General features: G+C 42.1%; 1 protein-coding gene across 10 annotated transcripts in view; it reads left to right on the forward strand.

Annotated features, from left to right (window-relative positions):
* Positions 1 to 14,668, forward strand: part of SEMA5A (semaphorin 5A) — a 482,622-nt gene extending 467,954 nt beyond the window's left edge. For all 10 annotated transcript variants that reach the window (XM_057709296.1, XM_057709288.1, XM_057709292.1 and 7 more), the window contains 2 exons: positions 2,849 to 3,060; positions 7,095 to 14,668. In XM_057709296.1, coding sequence (XP_057565279.1) covers positions 2,849 to 3,060; positions 7,095 to 7,214 — 332 coding nt within the window. In that variant the 3' untranslated portion in view covers positions 7,215 to 14,668. The remainder of the gene's footprint in view (positions 1 to 2,848; positions 3,061 to 7,094) is intronic.
* Positions 14,669 to 18,801: the final 4,133 nt, after the last annotated feature.

Consider the following 18,801-nt stretch of genomic DNA (forward strand, 5'->3'; position numbering starts at 1 on the left):
CCTTCTCAGGGTTAAGATATGGGAGTCCTGGCAAGGCCTTGAGCACCCAGGAGGACACAAGGCAGAAAGGCCACTTCCATCCTAAACGGCAGCTTCTGCAGATTTGAACCAGCTCCACCAAAGGCTGCATCAGATCAAGCCTTGAGGTGCTATTGATTCAATCAGAAAAACGTTAATTACTCTACAATATTCAGAACTGAGTGTTTAGGTCTTAGGCTGCTAACATTGACACAGCGGAGTAGGCGGGTAAAAGGTCAGGTGGCGCTAATTGTGGGGCTGAGAGGTAAAAACAGTCACCTAGCAGGCATGTTTGGGGATGTTGAGGGGACAACACAGATATCTTTTTTTCAATTTGTTGAAAAATCAATCAAATCTTGCACAGAAAATCAGCCAGTCAAGCCAACTGGTAGTTGGTCTCTATTCCAACTTTGTTGACCGAAAACAATAGCAAAAAGCATTGTATTCAAAGCAAAGAGTCACACTAAGCTGATTCAAGAGATTTAATAGGCACAGTTTTTTGCTTATGCAGAAAAAAATGTAGGCCTATTGAAATGTTCCTATTTGGAGAGCTATTTTTAGTTGCATGAGACACAAAGACTGTATAAGCATCATAAAGATGTCAGCTGGCCCCAACCTTCCCCAGACACCTGCAGGAATGAGTCATTTGACTAATGACAAAGTATCTACACAGGGAGAGAGTCATACATCTTCCAGGTACTATAATATAGTATGTTAGGAGTGCAGCAGAAGTACTTTTGTCTGTACATGGCATTGCCCCTGGGGAGTCCAAATGGCTAAAGTATCGAGAAGTGACAGCAGGTGTGAAATCGCTCTGGCTCATTTGAGGGCGGCTTCAGGGTTAGAGTAAAAGCTTCTAGCGGTTGCTGGTGGAATGGCCCCTGGATGCTTCTTCCAGCAGCCCCAGGTTGGGAGCTGTCCAGCCTTGGAGGCTTCAGCCCAAATCAGGAAAAGCCAAAGATTTATGGATTCCTTCCACTTTGTTAAACCGATGACCAGATAATCAAGAAGTGAAACACTGAGGCAGAGGTCAGGTTGTGGGTGATACTTGTGGAATGTTCTAGTAACATCCTCCTGGATTAGCCAGCCCCAGGTGCCGAAGACACCTGAGGCCTGCATCAGGAATCACCTGTTTGGAGTCTTGGTGTGGGTGGAATACGTTGGTTATGGCTCACAGTGAACAGAGGAAGAGGCTGCCTCTCTAAACCCTGCTCATCCACCTACTGGAGCGAATCCATCTCCCAGGACCCCAGAACATGGTGTCCAGGACCAGCAAAGGGGCACAGCTTAGAGGGAGAAGCTTAGAGGGTTTAGGGAAGGATGAAGGATGTTCTACCTGTGCTGCAGATCCCAGATGAGACAGAGGTGGCTCACAGAGTCCTGGGGAGGAGCCCAGATGATTAAAGTGCAGATATCCCAGGACCTGTATTCAGGAGACAAACACAGGTCTTCTCTCCCCAGGAGCCCTGGGGACCTCCCCGTGTGGCCCAGTGATCTCACCCGGTGTCCACAGCAGTGCCCAGCAGGCATCTTCAGTGCTCCCATTTGGGTGCAGGGTGGACAAGTGAGGGAGTGCAAGGGTGACACTGGGCCCTCTGGTGGTGTGCAGAGGGGACACCTTGGGAGAAAAGCCAGATTCTCAGGATGTGCCCTGTGCAATGGAGACAAGGCCGGGAACGCGTAGGCAACCGCTTAGCTATACGGTGCCAACACAGCAGACAAAAAATGAGGTCCTCTTTGGCTTTACCTGATTTACAATAATCTCAGCTTCATGGGCACAGCTTGGTTGCTGTCTTTATTTCCTGAAAGGCTTAAAACTTTGATTGTAAAGTGTTTTCCCAACACACAATGAATATCTTTTTTTCTTTTGTTGTTCTTTGTCAGAGATTAAGCAGGTGTTAAGCTGCCTTGACATCACTCAGACCAATCCTATATTAGAGACACAAGTGCATGTCAGCTTATTTTTTCAACATTTTGTATTTATTACTCAAAGAAAATAGAATAAAAAAAGAGGGTCATTTCATGACCGTTAAAAGATCATATTCCTTTGACACAAATCCTTTATTTCTTTGGACTAAGCCATTTTCTTTATAAGGTCTCCAAAATACAATGTGAGTGAAAAAATGGTACCCCGGAGAATGTGGGTGCACATGTGGGTGCACAGAGTGTCTCTGGAAGAGCACAGGAGAAGCCGGACACAGTCGTTCTCTCTCAGAAAGAAAAAATGATTTATTCTTGTATACTCTTTTTCATTTTCTCATGTTATACAATATGTGCATATTCATATTCAAAAAATATAATGGAAAATGTAAGAATGATGTAATGGGAACACATTTTTAAATAAAATGAAATGATAAAGGAGAGGGGGAAATAGTTGGGTTCACAGGTGAGCAGTGATTGGAAGCAGTAGATACATCCTCGCTTTGTTCCAGGGACATAGCCACGCCGCACGCAGGGACCCTCAGCCTGATCAGGAATATGGAAAACACGTTTCCTAGAACCCCACAGAGCACAGATCATGCTGCCCTTGAAACAGAAGAACAGTCTCTTACAAGCCTTTAAAGAAAAAAAGTGTCCCTGCTAGCATATTTGGTGATCTCCAGAAGACTCGTTATAATCCATCAGAGAGTTGGCTTAAACTACACTGTGCTCATGGCAGAGAAGTGTCTTGGTGGCCACAACATTTCAAAGGAAGGTCCTACGATTTCCTGAGTTTTGGAAGGGGTGTAGGGCTTTCCACTGTGTCTTTCTCTTTTCCCCTGAGCCCACCGAGCTGGGGAGGAACGTGTCCTTTTCCAGGGTGGCCTCACTTCTGATGCTGTCTTCCCAGAGTTCAACTTGTTCCACATGATCGCCGTGGGGCTCAGCAGCTCCATCCTGGGCTGCCTTCTTACGCTGCTGGTCTACACCTACTGCCAGCGGTACCAGCAGCAGTCCCACGACGCCACCGTCATCCACCCCGTGGCGCCCGCCCCTCTCAACACCAGCATAACTAACCACATCAACAAACTGGACAAGTATGACTCGGTGGAGGCCATCAAGGTAAGGACTGGCTGCCTCCACTGCAGCCAGGTGTGCGGAGAAGGCAGGTGGATCCGGGGGGCGGTCGGCAAAGCTCAGTGGTGATGGCGCGGGTGACGGGGCGGGGACAAGGTAAGTGGCTCCTCTTATTTTTGTCAATTTTTATCTTATATTGGAGTATAGTTGATTAACAATGTTGGATTAGATTCAGGTGGACAGCCAAGCGATTCAATTATACATATACGTGTACCTATTCTTCAGATTCTTTTGATGAACTGCCTTTTGAGCTTTGCTGTGCCTGTGAAAAGGTGGCTTCTTATATTGGGAATTAGGTTAAAAGTGGGACATGGAAACGGCAACAAATAAAATGCTGGAAAATATCGGGTGATTGGTCACCATCCAGCTCTGTCTCCACTGTGCCTCAGCCTCCAAAGAGGGGTCCTGCCAAAGAGAAGGGCTCTGGGTCGAGGACCTGCACACGCTGGGCAGTGAAACGAGGACCGGGATTGGGCAGAGAGACAGGTCCATCGCAGGAATCCCAGGATGGCATCCTGAGAAGAGTTGTTACATTAGTATAAAGACTGCCTTCGTATAATTTTCAAGCATAATGAAGTATCTGCAGTTCCGTGTGATGTAAATGCTGCTGTGATGGGTTGGGTGGGGGGTGATGCGTTGTGTTACATTTCCCAAGTGGGTGATTAATCCATGTGATGTTTGACCCAGAAATTTAGAGTAAATGACCAGTCTCCTTCTTGTTCTAAGGAAGAAAAGGTGGAAAAGGGTTGGGCCTGATAGATCTGGGTTCATGAGTCACTTACCAGCCGGGTAGACTTCTCCCAGGTATTCACACTGACTGAGCCTCCGTTTTCTCGGTAAATTGGAGATGATGAGAATCGAGTTAGGTAAATTATACACAATGCCTTAAGCATGCCTGGCAAAATAAAAGTGGTTTTTACTTCAAGCATTTTGCATCCTGGTTCAGAGTACCAGTTACTTCTTTGAACCTCAGTTTATCCATCTTTAAAATGGGTTAACAATACATACTCCCGAATCATTGTTGTGAGGTTTAAATGCACTAAGGTACATGAAGCCCAGCGTCCAGCATGTAGCGGCTGTTGTTCTTACTGTGTCTGCGCAAGAGGTCAGAAGTGTGGCTGGAAAGACATCACAGGCTCTCGGACTTCCCTGGTGGCACGATGATTAAGAATCCGCCTGCCAATTCAGGGGACACAGATTCGATCCCTGGTCCGGGAAGATTCCACATGCCATGGAGGAACTAAGCCCATGAGCCACAACCACTGAAACTGCATGCTGCAACTACTGAAGCCCAGATACCTAGATCCTGTGCTCTGCAACAAGAGAAACCACAGCAACGAGAAGCCCTCACACCACAACAAAAAGTAGCCCCCGCTCACCACAACTAGAGAAAGCCTGCACGCAGCAATGAAGACCCAACACGGCCAAAACTAAAAAGCATTTTTTACAAAATAATAAAAAAAAAAAGACATCACAGGCTCTTGACTACTGCAGCCAACATCCCCTAGCACTCACGTAAATGCAGGGAGTTCTCATGAGCTAAGTTAACCTACATTTCTTTTCTTTTTTTTCTTCTTTTTCTTCTATTGAAATATAATTGATTTACAGTATTGTGTTAGTTTCAGGTGTACAGCAAAGTGATTCAGTTATACATACATGTCTTTTCTGACTCTTTTTCATTATAGGTTGTTACAAGATATTGAATCTAGTTCCCTGTGCTATACAGTAAATCCTTGCTTTTTCTATTGTATATAACAGTGTGTTTCTGTTTATCCCATACTCCTAAATTATCCTTCCCCCACCTTTCCCCTTTGGTGGCCATAAATTTGTTTTCTACGTCTGTGAGTCCGTTTCTGTTTTGTAAATAAGTTCATTTGTATTATTTTTTAGATTCCATATAGAAGCAATATGGTATCTGTCTTTGTCTGGCTTACTTCACTCAGTATGATAATCTCTAGGTCCATCCCTGTTACTGCAAATGGCAATATTTCATTGTTACCTAAATTTTGACATTCCTGTGAAGTTGGTGGTTCCCCTTGATATTCCTAGGGAGTATTTTGATGCCCTTTCTTTGCTATGATGGTTTCCTTTGAAATTCAGTTTCCTTCCCATGTCGGAGTACGGAACATCTTCAGCCCTTATCACTGCAACTGGTTGGATGGTCTTGTGTCCCAGGAGCTGCAGTGTCCTCACTTCCATTCCCCCCCACCCCCACCACGAGGCCCCCACATGCACAGAGATGGAGCCAATTCACTTTTACTCATGGACCCCACTTATGGCAGGATCCAGAGCCCATCAGCATCTTATACTGATCAGATGACAGAGCCAGAAAATGAAGAACCAGGAATTAATAACACGTCCCCATGCCCTCTCAGAACCAGGCTCCCAAAGTATGAGGAGGAACACAAGCTCCCGTGAGCAAGGCCCTTCAAGAAAAAACCTCCAGGACCCAAGAAGTGGGCCCCTCTCAGCGTGATCCCAGCGCATCAGCTTCTCTGTGGTGAATAATGCTCGAGGCATCTGAAGATAACTCAGCTCGTCTTCTGTTCTCACTGAAGATCCAGTAGCCACTTAATCAGAAATCTTGCTGCTCTGAAGGCAAAGTACTGCTGCCTAATCGTGAATGAATCTTTCTAGAACTTTCTTCGGATTCCTTGCCCAGACAAGCCCTGGGCATTTGGGCATGCCTACTACCTCACATCTTTATCTTGGTCCTCTCAAACTTTGCCCTCTTTCTGGGATAGTTCAGCTCTTTAAAAGTACAGGTAACTTTTATGACCATTAATGAGGAAGAGAGTCTGGGTCAGAAATGGCCGCAAGAGTCACCTTCCAACAAGTGTAAAAAATGAAGAGAACTTTAGACTCTCATGCATTTATTTAAGTATGTTCCTTCAAAATCTCTTACCAATGTACCATGACAACCCGAGAGCTGCTTAAACACCTACTCAGTTATAAGTGGTAATATTCAAAGCGTTCGTGAATTTGAAATCACTAGAGTCTTGGGTTTCCAGGAGCTTTCGATTTAGGTTTTCTAAGACTTTGAAAACTTCCTGATTAAAGTTCAAAAGTAGACTTCCTGAGTAAAGCGCAGAAGCAGTCTGGTCTGAAAACCTGCCAACCTCATTCTAGGTACCAGACAAGTCCTCAGCAAATGTTGTGAGGAAGCAAGTGAGAAAACACATTTTAAAATAATGGAGCCTTAGGGGAGAGCTCAGATTCCACATACAGCAGGTCCTCGAACAATACGGAACTGTGCGGGTCCACTTATATGAAGATTTTTTCAATATAGTAAGTCCCCTACATACAGACAAGTTCTGTTTTGAGAGTGCGTTTGTAAGTCCAATTTGTCCATAAGTCCAACAAAGTTAGCCTAGTACACAACTAACACAATCGGCTGTATAGTACTGTACTCTAATAGGTTTATAATACTTTTCACACAAATAATACATAAAAAACAAACACAAAAAATTTGAATCTTCCAGTACAGTACCTTGAAAAGTACAATAGTACAGTACAACAGCTGGCATACAGGGGCTGGTATCGAGTGAACAAGCAAGAAATAAAGATACTGTACTACTGTGTTTTATACAGTACTATACAGTAAAGCACACAAAAGCACAACCACTTGTAGAAGATGCACGCATGTGACAATGTACACCAGACACGTGAACCAGCTTACATGATTGGGCATTCAAATGCGCATTCACATCTTTGAAAGCTCACAACTTGGAGTTTCGTATGTAGGGGACTTACTGTATTAAATGCTACAGTACTACGTGATCAGAGGTTGGGTGAATCCAGGAGGCAGAACTGCAGATACAGAGGAACCTCAGATAAGGAAGAACCACAGATATGGAGGGCTGACTAGAAGTTATACTCGGATTTTTGACTTCGAGAAGGGTTGTTTCACCTAACACCCGCGTTATTCAAGGGTCAGCTGTAATTGTCTCCTAATTGTGTTTTGTTTCTGAGTATTCACTTACTGAATATTCTTAAATCTTCTATTTTATTTTTTGCAGGCATTTAACAAAAACAACTTGATCCTAGAGGAAAGAAACAAATACTTCAACCCACATCTCACTGGGAAAACCTATTCTAATGCCTACTTTACAGATCTCAATAACTATGATGAGTACTAAGAGCTCTTCTGTTCTTGGCTTCTTGTAACTCCCCCAGTTCCTCAAGGCCTGTGCCCCATGACTGCCCACGTCTCCAAGACTTCAGAGATGGAGTATGGATACGTCTCAAGTGCATTTCAAGCCGCGAGTGTCCCATTGCTGCCAAAAAGACACGTCCTCAATAGCAACAAAAATCTAAACATGACATCGTGAAAATCTGGTCTACAATTTTTGATCATTGTTTAATGAGCCATGCTGTGCAGTTTTTTAATTGTGTTCAGTCCATTTTTCTAACAGGTTGGTTGTTTCCTTGAGCTTTTTCATAACTCTACCACCCACATTGGAAGGGGTCTTTAGAAACAGGAACATCTTCTTGACCTTGAGAGTAAATCTTCATGATGTTTTAATTCAAGAAAACAGACACTTTCTATGAGAACCTCCCCACCTCTACACGGTTTATAGTATTGATAAAATGAAGAATATGAATGTGGCCATACAGTGACTCACCATGGAACGCTGTCTTCTCAATCTGGATGGTGCGGTGTGTGTTTGGACTTGGAATGCTTCTTGCCTGAGGACACCCAGGGATTCAGCCTCGCTTTCATCTGCAGAGGTGACGGTCGGAGGTGTGAAGTGCTCCACCCTCAGTGTTGCTGCAGTTTCTGTGCTCTCCCTGGGGGAGCAGAGTGTAAAGAGCAGAGGCACAGACCCGATGAAGGGGGAACATGTTCTACACGTTGCTGTGAAGCTCGCCTTATTCTTACTTGTGGATTTCATGGCATTCAGGCAGCTGCTTGCCACGCGGTCGGCCTGGGAGCCCACCTGCCTGGTCCATAGTAATATCCTGAAGAACCACTCTGTAAAAGAACCACTTGTTTAGCATTTGAATAAGAGACCCTACACCTCCCCTCTCTCTGTAAAGAAAAATCTTGAACATTCATAATGCCAATGAAGAAAGTATTGAAAGAACTGAAATATGATTGAAAACTTTTTTTTATTTTCCATGTTACAGAAAGTATTGAAAGAACTGACATTTAATGAAAAGCAACTTTTTATTTTCCATCTCCCTGATAGAGCTAACATATGGCCATCAGCCCCTAAAGAGCATTAATGATGTGTAAAGTTGGCTTTCTGAGCTTGTCGCTATACATGTTGAAGTGCTCCCCAAGTACCAAGCTGTCATTTGCTGCCTCCGGGTCAGGTGAGGAGGAGATGTTTAGCTCTGGTGCCTTTTGTTTTTTATCTCAGTGCTGCCTTCCCATCCACCTACTCCCACTTCTCCCTGTATGAGGGCAACGGCATTTCAAGAAGTACCTTGAGAAATCAGGGTGTCAGGAAGTAAGGTTTTTAATGATCCCTGTGATTCTGAGCTTCAATCACTCATAGGCATTTCAGGGTGTTATGATACTATTCAGAGTGGTCCCCAGAAGAAAAAAAAACAGGATAAATTACTCACAAAAAACAGAAACATAACATATGTCAGTTGGTTGAGTAACTAATGAAAGTAAGAACAAGATTGAAATGATTCATTTGATGCCTCTGGGTGTTGTGAGAAAGGCCTGGTAGAAAATACTATGTTTAGTAATGAATGTTGTTGAGTTCAAAATATTCTCGTATACCCAAATTTTCAGAAATGGCTCTACTAAAATTAAAATCTAGATTGCAGTAGGACTCTGGGAGGTCTGATAGATTTCAAATGAATGATGTTTCGGGTCTTTCCAGTGGGGCGTTCATACTATATCCCCTGTATTGCGTGTAGGCTGTGAGAGATTGCTCTGTCTACACAAAGTCCACACTTGGGAGGTGAAAGTCAGCCAGTTTTCTAGGTGTCCTTAGGTTGGATTTTCTCTAGATGCTTCAACCTGTCTCATCACTTTCCTGTAAGAAAAATGTCCTCACTATGTAGTGCATTTTAGCTGTTTCTTTTTATTTCCTTCCCACAATGTTTTCTAAGCTTAAAAGATCATTCTCTCTCCCCTAGGAGAGAGGATACTAATATTAAAAAAAAAAAAAAGTCACTGGCCTTGATGGGAAATGCTTTCTAAATGACATCAAAGTTGGTCTTTAATCAATATTATGCAATGACTAGAGAAAACGTCCTCCCCCACCACAGAATTTTCATGTTGTTGATTACATAAACCTTTACAGTTGTCACTACAAAGAAATTCACTCACTTTTGTCCCCTGACACTCTATTCAAAAGAAAAGTGTTTAGTTTTAGCAATAATGTAAGTTTTTTCACCATCTATGGAATAACTTTTGTTTTCCCATTACTGTAGAACTGTGTCTATGCCTCCGTACCCTTCAACAAGCCCCCATGTGCTGGGCTTTCACACTGGTACCTACCACTTCTGCTGGAACCTTCATACAGCACCTCTTCCTTAGACTGGCATGGTTAGGTTTCCTGCCAACACTTGTCACATTTTAAATTACTGTGTGACATCTTCATTCTCTCTTTATTTTTTTTCCTTTTCCTCCCTCCCTCCCTCTCTCTCTCTCTTTCTTCTTTTCTTTTCTTTCTCGTACGAGCAGTACAGATAGAGACTAATATTTTTAAATTGCATCTCTCTGAGCCTGACGTCAAATGACATTAATCACAGTTTAATTTCTAGGGTTATTTCTGGATACTGTTGAAATCTGGCTGGTTTTCATTAGGAAACTGGCTTTAGTCTCACACTGAAATTCTTTGGGAGTGATTCCCAGCGTTCAGTGCTTTCTGTAGACTAGACTAGCCAGCATCTAATATCAACCATGTGTACCATAAAATCCCCGCCTTCCGCATAGCAGTTGGCCCTCCCCAAATAACTCTGTAGATGATGGCTTTGATGACACTAAGGCCTTTGTCACCCTGAATGACATGGACTCTGTGAATTCTGAGGTGCTCTGGGGACGCAGGATCAGGCTCTGCTACGTGAAGACCCAGCGTCCCCAGAGTCGGCGTTTCCAAACCCAGTTGTCTGACCTGCTCTAGGCATGTTTCTATGCTGCTGCTCCTTGGAAATTTATGGAAGGATCTGAACTTTCCTGCTTCTTCAGGGGCATTTCTTTAAGCCAGTAGTTTCTGACTTGGATTGGCACTAATACTGGGGAAATAAAAGAGGGTTCCTGTGTGTGTGCAGGGTGGGCAGAGATTCTAAAGGAACTGAGAGGAGTAAATGGTGAGGGGATGTGAGGGCTCTCTGCCGTGGGAAAGCCTCTGTGCCCAGGAAGAGACGTGGGGACGGCGTGAACAAGGGGTCTGGCTCCATTGACTCACGAGTGATGCCGAAGAGAAAGGAAGCAAATGTGGGAGAAGGTGACCTTGAAAAGAAGGGGACCTGGCCCCTCCCAGCCCAGTGTCACACACGGTCCCAGGTGGGGACCCACGATTGGCTCTCAAAGTCCTGTGGGCTGATCCCTGGATCTTCTGGGATCAACTGCCCAGAGTGCAGGCGAAGGTGCCTCTATTTCCTTATCTGCAAAAGGGTGAAATTCATGGGAATCAAAGCCTGTGTGGTGAGAGTTCCCACTGGAGTCATTAGTAGAGTTCGTGAGTCAGATGCCTTCAAAGTTATGGACAGAGTCTCAGCAGGAGACTCCCAGGGGCTACCTGAAGGGATGCTATTAGTGCAACTGCAGATCAAAGAAGATTTTATTGAAAAATGTATCACATCTGTGCTCAGCTAGTATTTTGTGTAAACACGTCCTTAATGCACATTGAATGTGCAGCCTCATTAGTGTCTGAATGTACGCATATTCCCATCCTCCTTTATGACATTTTCCTCACTTTTAGAATCAATCACGTACCTTTTCCCAACACTGTCAAAGCACTTTCAGCGTTGACTTTGCCCCATGGGCATCAACTTTCTTTAGCCCCAGGGTGTCTTTTATATTTCAGTGGGGTTTTCTTGTGTGTGGCATTTTGAGGTAACTGGATTGAATTCCATCTTTCAGTTTCAAAAAGTGACTCTGGAGCATCTATCTAGAGGCAACAGGTAGCAGTAGTGGATCCCAAGCATTGAGTCTGCCCCCAGGCAACTGCTCTCCATGTGGCAGGGCTGGACTTAAATCCCACAGCTCCAATAATCATTGCCTGTGAAGGCAAGGAATTAAAACACTAACCTTAAATCTACCCATATGCAAACTCTTTGCTCTTATATTTAAGATGATATAAATTGGAGTTCACAGATCTCATTGGTCATACCCAGAACATTTATTCCTTCTACTGACTCTCTCATTTCATGGTAATTTATGTTGACGTGGTGATTCATGTTGACATGACATTACCAAAATTGATTACCTCTGATTACTTATCCTTAACTATTATCAGATACTAATAAGCCATCCTGATCAATGGGTGTGAAGTAGGAGAACATCCATTTTGGCCTGAGAAATGTGCAAAAGGGAATACCAAATATTTCAAGTGTATTACCACATAAGATAAAATATTTGGAGACCAGTGGCCATTGTGGAAATTATTTCTGCTGTTCTCTCCTATTGAAGTCATTGATAATAATTGATTTAAAGATGTTTTGTAACTCTATAAATACAGAACCAATGCTTTCTGGTTATCTACTTTGATAACCTGATAAAACACAAGAAAATATATTGCTTTCATCCTTGCTTATTTTCTCTTTTGGAAATTGAAAAGTAATGAACAAGTTGTAAAGTTGGATTATTGGCAGGGATTTTTAAAATGACTACCCCATACTCTTCTTTATGGATTTATGTTAAAGATGCATTATAGTTATTTTTGGAGCAGATGGATCAAAGTGGGATTTTTTTAATGGTCATGTTACATGATCCAAAATTTCGTACATGTTTCAGAAGCATTAGGAATGGATACCTGTTCTCGTTTGAAAATATAAGTTCACATTGCAGAGGGTCTAAGAGCATCATCAAAACCAAAATCAGAGCCTGACATGAATGTACTGTTCCTAGTGAAAGCTGTCTCATAAAGTATTTTCAAAAGACCATATTAGTTCTGCCATAGAAAAAACATCGATCTTATTACCCATGACCAGATTCAGTACCAATTCTCATGCAGGCAAACATGTTTTACTTTGTTGACATGATGACAGTAACTAGTCAGAGATGGTCTAAGACCAGAAAGGAGAAAAGTTGAGATAGAAAACCACTCTGTGGTATTTCTCCAACTAACATGTTGGATGGGCAATGAACTTCATTCCCCCTCTTCCATATGAGTCAGACATCGGAGGCCAGCAGTTCAAACCTGCTCCTGTTCTTTCTCAGCTTTTTGGCAACTTAATGCCAAAAATGGCCCAAATATTAGATGTCTAAAATAGCTCCCATGTTAGATAAATACAAGCTGGAGAGCACAATCTGGATTCTAGAAAATCCAAACTATCCCCCTATCGTGTCACTAAGAAAGAGACTGGTTAGTAAATACAGATGGTTTAATTTCCTATAAAAAGTTGCCAGTGCCTTGTTTAAGATGATGACTTATCATTTCATCTGGATATTATTGGTTTCAAGCAGAGGACCGATTGAGTATACTTTGAAGAAAATCATTTTTACATGCCTCTTTGAACTCAGGAATAGAAAATGAACAAGAAGGACATCATCGTCAGATGTGATTTCTGGCCCCACTGGGGCTGTGATGCCAGAAGGGGTGCCGTGGTGTGTTAGAATTTAAGGTGAACCCAGCCTTTCAGAAACTGACATCGCTGTAATCTTACATCTTCCCCAAAGAACGCCTTAGCATTTGTTCTGTAGTAGGATTGTCAATGGGTTGCCTGTAGAAGTTAGAGGGTTTTGTTACTGTCTCTCTTCAGGCAAGTCTGTAGATAGAGGAAAATCAGACATAGGCTGGTGATAACTGGCTCAGATATGGTGAGTGGGATGAGAACCACCTAGAATATTGCCTGCTGTTTGTTTGTTTGAAGTCAATGTCAAAACTGCTTCATGACTTCACATAGTTTTCATTCTTAATTTGAGTTAAGAAAGTTAACAGTGTTTTTTCTGCGGAATTTGATTCCTTTTCTCCTGTACCATGACTGTTGGCCAAAATCAAACTTGAACTTCTGCACTTTGAAAGAAAGCACACTATGAAACTTCAACACAAGCACCTACATTCACCACCAAAATTCTACATTGTCTGCAAAGAAAGTGCACAAACTTGGTCCAATGTAGGAGTCTTCAAAAATATGTAACTAAATTTGTGTGTTATGCCACTTGATGTGACTTTGGAAGATGTTATGAAATGTTAAATTTCTCATTCTGTGTTAATTTGCTGTTGCTGTTTTGTGATACAAAATAAACTTATTTGGGATTGTTTCCTTTTCTTTTTCATTGAGCCTTCTCCGAAGCCACCTTGACCTCTTGGTAAACTTACAGAATGTTACTGATCTTGAAATTAGTGTTTAAAAGACAATATGGTATGTGTGTGTGTATATATATATATATATATATATATATATATGTATCAGGCAGACCTCTGTTTAAATACAAACTAATTTTGTGGTCCAGGTGAGCCCATTAATCTGCCTAAACCCCAGTTTTCTTAATTCTATTAAATGAGAGTAAAAATACCCACCTTAAAAGATCAGTCAGAGAATTAAAAATAAGCCTGATTTAGTGCTTGATATATACACAATAAAAATATTTGTTTTAACAGAATATCTCATTAACTTGTGCATGAAACAAAAATCTCAAAAAAAAAAAAAAAGACAATATATATTAATCATAATGGAGCCTTTTTAGAATGAGGTAGCACTGTCTCCCCCTCTTGGAATGTTTGTGCATTTCTGGGTATTCCCTCTCAGGACCATTGGGAGTCCCACACCGTTTTTCAGTCCTTACATTTGACTTTCAAGGCTTCATTGGAAATCTTATTGTGAAAAATGTGTAAATACAGATTTCCAGTGATCTTCACTTTGATCTTTTCTGTTCATCAATTCACTGGTCTTAAAAATCTCACTTGAGAGTGTCCAGGTCTATATCTACAAAAGTTGTTTAATGACACCCGGTAAACATTGTTTTCAAAATCAGTTTAAGACACCAGCCGAGGCAGTGCAGGCAGGGCGCCCAGTGCCCGCTGCCCTGGATCCATGAGGGGAGTTCAGGGAAGAGGCAGGAGGGGGTCTCCCAACCCATCAGCGGAAACCACCTCTCACAAGCTCCCAGCCTCAACCCGGAGGAAAACAAGCATATTTATAAGGAAAAATGAGCTGTTATCCCAGAAATGAAAGTGTCCTGCTCACTCACTGTTCCTGCCGAATTGCCAGGTTCTATAACCCAAACCTCTGCATCTTTTATAAACAATAAATTCATGAAGGATGATCCAGAGTACAGCCAACAGTCCCCAAGCTTCCTTCCAGAACAGCCCCCTCCTCATCACTATCTGCCAACATTTTGGGGCCAAAATAAGAGAATCTTGATTATGTACAGTAAAAATTGTATTATATTTTTTGTACTTATGCTTTATGTACATAGTTTGTCTCTTTCACTTGTAAGTTAGCATTGAAATAAATTCTACCATTTAGGAAACAACTTAGTGGCATTTTTCTTTGCACAGCCTCAGTTGCCCCTATGTCCCCAGATGTGCTGGGGCACCATCACTAGTTAAAGGAGAGCATTTCATCAGGGTGAGACTGTAGACGACCTCCTGGGAAAACCCCGTAACACGCTCCTGTGTGATCAGATGCCAAGGCCTCTTGTGTGGAGGCCAAGACAGGACCAACCAGCTTCGTGATGAGTCTGTGATGCCGTAAACAACTTTTATAAATATTACAATGGACAATAAGGCAGGTATGCCAAGGAAAATAGATTAGGTTTTTAATTTACAAGGAGTTGATAAATCTGTACTGTTGATCGATTTACTGTTCTATTAAGCTGGTCTTATCTACAACACGCCATGTTCCATTTGTCCTTGCATGAAACAAGGTTTTTCTAGAATGAACTGCTGACTCTCAGTCAGCATGAATACAGCTAAAAGATGCCTGAAAGGTGTATTTCAATATTCATGATCCCATTAAATCTCCCCCCCCATATATATATATATACACACACATATTTACATCTAATATATACTCACATACACGTAAATATAAACGTGTATAGTTTCACATATATATAATTTTCAGTTGAGCAAAAAGGTGAAAGTCACATTTAATATGGATACAAAAAATTAACATAAAGTAAATCTATGCAAAAATATAAACTAGTGAAGCATGCTGTAATGACTAAACCACTTTTAATCCCAACTAATGAAATATTAATTTTTAAAACCTGTCTTTACCCAGATGATCCACGCTGACTGCATAGTTAAAAGACTTCACCTCTCCTATCGGAAGGTTGGGTGTCCTTTAGTGCTAAAAGGGCAGAAGAATAATTTCCTACAGCTTTTGGTGGAGGTCTGTTCTTTCCTGATTAGCCAAGCTGACAGTCCAGGAGATTACTAGCTCTGGCTCCATACTAGTCTTATCTGGGGACTTTTTGAAAAAAATATCACCTAGACCCCATCCCAGACCAATTCAGTTTGGATTCTGAGTATCTGTATTAGCTGAAATATTAAAATTTTAAAGCATTCCACGAAGAACCTACATTTGGCTACTAGTTTAGAAAGTGAGTGAAATAAATGTGCTTCCACAATTTTCTTCCTTGCGATTTTTTTCCTGTATCTTTGTGTTTACAGTGATACATTCTAATATGTAGACATTTTCACCCAATGCTCATGTATCCACATCTTCTTTTCAGGATCTACTTCATTTGTTCTTAAAAATAAAATTGAAGTATGATTTAAAATCGCTTTCTGGACCTCTTTGAAATCTCTAATGTAAATTTGTATTTAAAGTGTTTCCTTGAGCCCGGTGATAAGTGAAATATTTATAAATGGAATATTTCCTGCCATATGAATAAACAAAAGATGTCACAGTCCTCAGGATTGCAGCCCTAGCTGAAAAGAATACCTGCCATCAGACTGCGGCTACTCCCTGTGGTGAGCCCTGAGGAAACTCAGGATGTGTCAGGATATTGGTCCAGATAGCCGAGGTGCATACCAAAGGAACTATTTCTGTGAGCCCAGACTCTTGCATCTTCCCATACACAGAAAAGCACTCAACTTCTTAACTTGAGATATCTGGTTTCCTTTAATTAACAATAATCTGTTGAGGTTCCTGACAACCTGTGCTTTGTTGCAAAACTATATAACCTGACTTCTCCCCTCCACAGGGCAGTTTCTCAGAGCTATATGAAATGCTGTCTCCTGGGCTGCCGTCCTCATTTTGCCCCAAATAAAACTTAACTTGCAACTCTCACATTGAGTACCTATTTTTTTAAGTCAACCCCAGCTTGTGAGGAATAGCAGGAATGACACTGTATTACTTGCACAACTATAGGGAATTAATGTGAGGAGAAATTGTCCTTAAAATGATATCTGAAACTGTGCTTATTTTCTGGAATTATTCTTGTTTATACTTGGTTTAATTCTTTAAAGAGTTTGTTTATGAAACCAAACAGAAAGTGATGTCTGAAATGGCTTTACTTCCATCAAATGACTTGACTTACATACATTTTCCTTGGAAGTGTTTGAGGCCCTGATCCAACCCCTGTGATCACAGTCAAAACTAGAGCTGAAAGCAAGGAGGACAAATTTGATAAACATTGATGCTTCTGGGCAGTGTAGGGCTCCTTAGAGGAAACAAAGTCAAAAGGTAACCCTTGTGAAATGAGCCTTCGTACAGTACATAGGCACTACAAGAGTTCATCTCTAGTTTGAGAAGCCTCTGTTAATATTTTGAAAACAAATCCTACCATACAACAGAGAGAAAGCTTGGCTGAATTTTAATTTTTCAATCTTAATGCACGTGAGTTCCATGATATACGTCAGGTCTTCGCATGGCCCTTGCCAGAGGGTCAGCTGTTCGTCACAGTGGTGGTTTTGAAAGCAGCATTTTTGCCTCTTTTCCTGTTTGCCTATTTCTGTCCCCTCTAATCTTAAAAGAACCTAATTATAGGAATGTGATCACTAAACAACTGAAACTAACTCCTGCCTTATCCGCTCCTGAATGCACACCACGTCTTGTCCAACCAGTTGATTCTTTTCCTAGATAAAAAGAAATAAGACTAACTTTCTATCCCCAATAGCCCCCCTAAGCAATCCTGCTGGCAGATCACATGGGCAAGATAACATCTGAGGAGAGAGTCAGCCAGTTTGCAGGCAATGGAGATGCAGAATCCAACCTCCTGCCTCAATGACTCACTGAGGTTCTCTCGCCACCCATCCCCATTTTTTCCTTTAAAAACTGCCGTGGCTGAGCTGAATATTCTGAGTTGGTCTCTGGACACGAGTCCAGCTCCTCAGGTCGCCCCCTTTTCTGATTAAAGCATCTTTCCTTTCTACTGACACTTGCCTCTAGAATTATTGGCCAAACCTGGGTTCTGTTACAGTTTCATGGGCCATCTTTCTGCAGAACGTGGAGAGCAGTGAAGACAGCCACACTCCAGTGCTGTGCAGAGAGGCCTGTCCACAGGTCTCTTCCTCTTCAGTTTCCTCCCCTTTCCCGCCTCAGCACTGCTGTCACCTCCTGTTTCCTGCTGGTAGATGCCTGTTACATGATCTCCTTGTGCCCATCCTGAGACAGGAGCCCCTGGTGGCCAGGCCTCGCACTTCCCTGAGAGAAGATGGTCAGGGCAGCAACATGGCGCCAGGACATTCGCATCAGGAGGACGGATGGGCAGCCCGGACCAGACAGCCATCCAGTGAGAGGAGTCAAGTGCACCCACTCTCAGGTCAGCAGGGCAGCTGGAAATTCTGTGTTCTGAATCTAGGATGTGTTCCTGTTTGCTGAAGAGACAAGGGGACAGACACTTGCACTAGTACACACGACAGCTGCAAGGGCTCCGTTCTGAACTTGGAGAAACATTTTCCTTGGGCTTCCAGTCATTCTAACCTAACTCTTTGTGACACATGCTTTTGTAGCCCATATTTGGGATAGATTCCCCCTTTAAAGCATCTGAAGCTTATGTAATTTGGATGTCTTGGGAAGAAAAGGAATACAAAATTCACCCTATGAAGTTAAGTATGAAAATCAATGTTCATTCAGATTTAGAAAAGAAATAACTACAAACATCAAATTAAAAAAAAAAATTACGACAGAAACTGCATATGTAATAAATTCAAGAAAAACAACAGAGTGTGTGTGTTAACTGCCAGACAGAAACTATTTTATTGTGAGAATAGAAAATAATTATTAATGAAGGTTGACTTATCTTTATCAATAACACCTTGTTAGATGTAACCACATCTAAAATTTTAGGATTTTTGTCAAAATTTGGAACAACTTCTACCAACTTTCATTCCTGTACAAGCTAGAAGATCAGGAGGATTACCTATGCAGACCAGCTTGTGGCTCTGTTTCCAGATCTTTCTCCATTATTCCCAGACTTGGCAGCTGTGCACTGCAGGACAGGCCCTCCGATGCCACATCTTTGTGTCAGCACATGGGGGACATGATGGAGGGAGGCTGAGTGCTCCCACATGAACGACAAGATGCTGCAATAACATCACTTTACAAAGAGGTGACTGCAAACCACATACACACTCTTCGCAAAGCCCAGTTGAATGTATCCCCATCTCAATTTCCCCATAGAACCTCCCAGAAATGTCC

This window comes from Hippopotamus amphibius, chromosome 15, assembly GCF_030028045.1.
Source record: "Hippopotamus amphibius kiboko isolate mHipAmp2 chromosome 15, mHipAmp2.hap2, whole genome shotgun sequence".
NCBI classification, from domain to species: domain Eukaryota; kingdom Metazoa; phylum Chordata; class Mammalia; order Artiodactyla; family Hippopotamidae; genus Hippopotamus; species Hippopotamus amphibius.